This window comes from Branchiostoma lanceolatum, chromosome 1 (assembly GCF_035083965.1).
Source record: "Branchiostoma lanceolatum isolate klBraLanc5 chromosome 1, klBraLanc5.hap2, whole genome shotgun sequence".
NCBI lineage: Eukaryota > Metazoa > Chordata > Leptocardii > Amphioxiformes > Branchiostomatidae > Branchiostoma > Branchiostoma lanceolatum.
The window spans coordinates 14,751,384-14,756,041 of record NC_089722.1 but is presented as its reverse complement, the minus strand read 5'-3'; the positions used below and the strand labels follow the sequence as shown (position 1 = coordinate 14,756,041).

At 41.6% G+C, this 4,658-nt stretch overlaps 1 protein-coding gene across 1 annotated transcript; it reads right to left on the bottom strand.

The window, feature by feature from the left end:
• Positions 1–150: 150 nt before the first annotated feature.
• Positions 151–4,008, bottom strand: LOC136436658 (uncharacterized protein C6orf118-like). The gene is made up of 6 exons (XM_066430832.1): positions 3,097–4,008; positions 2,533–2,658; positions 1,776–1,960; positions 1,156–1,217; positions 734–921; positions 151–262 (listed from the first exon to the last, which is right to left on the bottom strand). The coding sequence occupies exons 1-6, from the start codon at positions 3,883–3,885 to the stop codon at positions 191–193; spliced, it is 1,422 nt and encodes a 473-aa protein (XP_066286929.1). The 5' UTR covers positions 3,886–4,008; the 3' UTR covers positions 151–190.
• Between the last annotated feature and the right edge of the window lie 650 nt (positions 4,009–4,658).

Sequence of the window (4,658 nt, the reverse complement as noted above, 5' to 3'; positions counted from 1 at the left end):
CATAACTTGTTTGAAATTCCAAAGTTTAAGCTATAGAATTCAAGAATGAAGTTCTTAAGAGCATTAAACTTGAATATGTTTTGCTCACATTCAGCTCTATTCTATGCGGTGCAGCCAAAATTCTTTCTGTGCACCTGATTTTTTTGCAATAGAGATTATGTAGCTTCAGAACAATACAACAAAACTAAATTCAGTGAATATATATTACCTGAACTTGCTTCTCCAAGTACTCGTTCTGTTTCAATATCCTTTGGATGTCAATCTGAAAGAAAAATGACATGTTTGTATAAGCCACAATAAAAATTTATGATAACTTAAATATTTTCATCGCTCTAAAACTTAATGAAGTATTTGTAAAAATTTTTTTGGATTTGGCAACTTCAGGGTCATCTGTTAGTCTTTAATTCATCTCAATCAACGGATTGCATTCGTCATTTTGGATGGTGACGTAAAGCCGGCAGCCCCGTGTATGAGGGAGCTTTGGGCGTAAGCCTCAAGCGCCAAACCTCTGCTTGTAAAAGAACCTAACACACTTATCGAGAAGAGTAGGGGTGACCCGGTGTGCTTGGCCAAAAACGCGAGCCGTAGCAAAGCCGCATTGCACTACCACCTAAGCTACTTGAAAAAGCATCATGCTTAACCTCAATTGAGGATGCCTGCTTTACTTTATTTACAACCTTGAAGACAAAGTTCAGCTTTGTCAATATAACCTTAAAGATCTATGATACCTTACCTCAGTCTCTTTGAGTTGGTGGTCCAGATTCTGACAGACCTGAAGAGGAACAAACTCCTCCTGCAGGTTGTGTCTGATGGCCTCCATCTCATCCAGATTGTCCAGAATCTCTGCGTATAGATCCCTGATCTGTTCATCTATCTCCTTCGGTGGACTCTCTTTGTACACAAACAGCTTGGACTTGGGTTCTACATGGGAGGGAAAGGAAAAGGGAAAGGGTTGATTGCTATTTATAAGACATTGTATTGATGATTGAAAATCATATCTTATGATATGGCCTGTGCTGTGCTGTTCATCCAAAAATTTTTCATTGCCCCTGCATCCCTTGTTCATCTCTAATGCCATTCTCTACTAGCCTAATAGATTGCCAATAGAACAGCTTTGATAAGGATAATATTTAGTGATTAAGTGCACTACACTACCTTTTGCTTCTTCTTCAGCTGCTGCTAGACTCTCTCTGGCCTCTTGAAGTTCGTTTCTCAACCTGTGAAAATAAAAGGTGGAAGTTTCAGTATTGTACATGTGTATTACATCATTAACATGGAACTGAGTAACTGTTTCTGGCATACATGCATTTACATGTATGTACCTATAACTTGAAAACACAATGGACCTAAATCAAAACAGAGCTAGATGACTCTTGTAAATTTGAAAGCAACCAAATCATCAGTTGTAAACTCAAAATGTGTGCAAAAATATCTTGTTTTGTCCCGTGATAAAAAACATGTACCAATCTGACCATGGAAGAAAGTCTTATCTTAACTGTAAGGAGACTTGTTTGTTGGTCAATCCTTATATGAACTGACCTGTCATTGGTTCTGAGTTGGTTAGGAGTAAATCACGATGAGACTTATGGTTGGTCAATCATTATGTGAACTGATGTGTCATTGGTGCTGAGTTGGTTAGGAGTAAACCGTAATGAGACATATGGTTAGTCAATCATTATGTAAACTGACCTATCATTGGTGGTGAGTTGGTTGGCTGGTTGGTTGGTTAGGAGTGAACTGTAATAAGACATACGGTTGGTCAATGATAAACTGACCTGTCATTGGTGCTTAGTAGGTCCTTAGCTTGCAGCTCCAGTGTCCTGACCTGCTGCATGGCCTCCTGCACCTCCCCAGGTGGTACAGGACTCTTGTCTGAGCTGGTGCTCAGGTGTTCGTACAGCAGTCTGGGCTGGAGGTTCTGAGACTCCAGCAGGTGGGACAGGTACGCATCATACTCTTTCTACAGGGGAGGAAATACATGAGTGTTAATACAGAAAACCTTTCCATGTGAAAACACAAAACTTGAGCTGTATTAAAGAACAGTACATCTCCAAGAAGATGTAGAAGCTGGGCTTGTTTTGAGTGCTCGTTTCTGACACAGGAGGGTATCTGTTCTAAAGTAAAAAATTCCTTATCTGCAGAAAAACATACAAAACATATGCTCAAAACAAGCCGGACTGCTACATCTGTTTGGAGATTACAGTATGGCAGCAAATATGTTCACAAACAAGACAAAACAAAACAATAACAGGCAATAAATAGAGAGTGAGTTGTATAATAGGATCTGATTTATTGAATAATTTCATGGCATGCACGGTTGACCAAATCTTTTGTCACTGATGACACAGAACATCAATAAAACACAAATGACCTTTTCCATCTCAATCCCAAATCCAATAGAATACTACAAAGTTCAATTCATAGTTTTCATCTATAGTCCAGCTATTATCAACTATGTCTTATATATGTTTTGATGGTAGCTAGACCATTCAAGATTTATTATTCGTATCACTATCAACTTAAAAACCTCACCTTAATTTTGTTCAGAAGGTCCCCAAATACTGGAGACTCCTCACACAAGTCGTCCAACACTTCCCTATGGGCCTGGAGGCGGTGAAGACGGCTGTAGTCACCTCGGGCATCCAGCTCATCAAGGAACTGTACAAGACAATGTCAGAGGGCAACAATATTATTACCAGAAATCTTTAGAACAAAACATGAATGCAGCATTTGTTGCGTAAAGGAAAAATCAAGAATATCTACTAAAATAAATTCGGATTCAAAATACTTGTGTGCAGAGATATTGATTAGTGACAATTATCATATTTTCCTTTTTTGCGGCCAGCACTTAATTTCATGATTTTATCATGGACATGATTTTATAGAACTAAAAGTCTGCTCATTCACTTACATCAGCCCACTCGTTTGAAATTAATTTGAAAAGGAAAAGATCTTAAGTTCAAAGAAACCAATGAGGTTTATATCAAGAAACCTCCTTCCTTTCAGGAAGAAACTCATTTCATAGCAAGAAACCTATTTGTTTTGATGAACAAACACATCAGTACGTTTTTCCTCGTCCTACTGTCATAAACTTACCGCGTTCAACTTGGCCTCGTGATGATCCACTGCCTTCTGTCCGGTCAGGACTTTCCTCTCGTTAGCATCCCCCATTCTCATGACATCACTCTCAAACTCCTTCAGTCTACTGAACTGCTCCTTCTTAGTTACCCCTGCTAGGTAAGACTGCATGAAGGTGCGATCTTTCATAGTTCTTAGCTTGTGAGCGAAGTCTACCGATTTTGTTTTAGGTTCTGCTGGTCTTCTTGGCGAGTGGAGTAACATTTCAGGCATGTTTAACTCCTCGACTCTCACGTTGTCGTCGATGTATGTTTGTCGGCTTTGAGTGGGGTAAGACTGGGTAAGACGTTCGTGGTCTTTCCTGTCCTTCTCCCCGATTGACGGGAGAACTGTCCGGCTCCGTTCGCCACCGCTACGGGAGGGGAGGGCCCCGGTAGGGGACGGGAAGAGCGAAGTCGCCGGTAAACTCCCCGCCGTGCCCATGCTGAACTGGCGAGCCGTTTCCGACATTTGTCGTAGTTTCTCCCGCTGGATTCGTACAGCTTTCTGTCCCTTCGGGATGACGCTTGGCTCTCGTAGGGAGAGGTTGGCTTTGCCGGAGCTCACCCATGGTTGGTGCGTCGCCCTTTCTGGCGGTCTGTAAAGTTTGTCGTGGTTGAGGTGACCGCTCGCGATGGTCAAGATGTCGTCCCGATGTTTGTCCAGTACAGTGTCCATCAGCCTACGGAGCTCCTGCTCGCGTACAGTCCGTGTTTCCGCCATCACTGGCTCCTTAGGTGCCTTGTACGTCTCAGAGTACAAAGACATCTTACATCGCTTCAAGTATCACCAAAGATCTGAAGGAACAACGCCGAGGTTATCCGGTTTCTTCAAAACTTTATTCCAAAGGTAGCCATGTTTATTACCCAGAGGTCTGTGCGTCGTATCTATGGAAACCTGTAAATAATCCGCCCAGCTGGCGCTCAGATTCTTGTGTTGTGAACAAATGCGGGATGTGATTTGGGTCCAAAGTACGCGTATATAAAAGAAATACGCTGTTGGTACATTTCAAAGACAGATTTATCATCATACGAGGCGGATACAGGTACATTAACGGACCCCTTAATAGTTTTCTCAAGCATTTGTTGTTGTGTGTGCAAACAAAACATGAGACGTCAGAGTCACACCCCAGTTCGCCTCAGTGGACGTTCACAGTGACTGATATGGCAACAGTACATGCCGTTTGTGGTAAAAACATTCCAGGTTTACGATACAATACAGCCCGCCAATTGGTAGAACGTCAGCGGGAGCATGGTTTCATAACTGTAGTGCATATTCGGAAATACCTGAGCAGATTTGAAAGAAACATTTTATGATAGGTCAACTAGCTATAGCTGGGCACTGAAAACCTCATCACATTGTGTACATGTACGTCCCCACTTCTTCCCCTGATCATGAATTGGCATTGATTGGTGGACAACCTCATATATTAAGCTTTGAATCCTTATTCCCTGCTATGTATGCTATCCCTGTATATTGACCCAACATATATCAAAAGTCAGATATATTGAGAAACTGAGGAAGTAATAAACAGAGAGAAC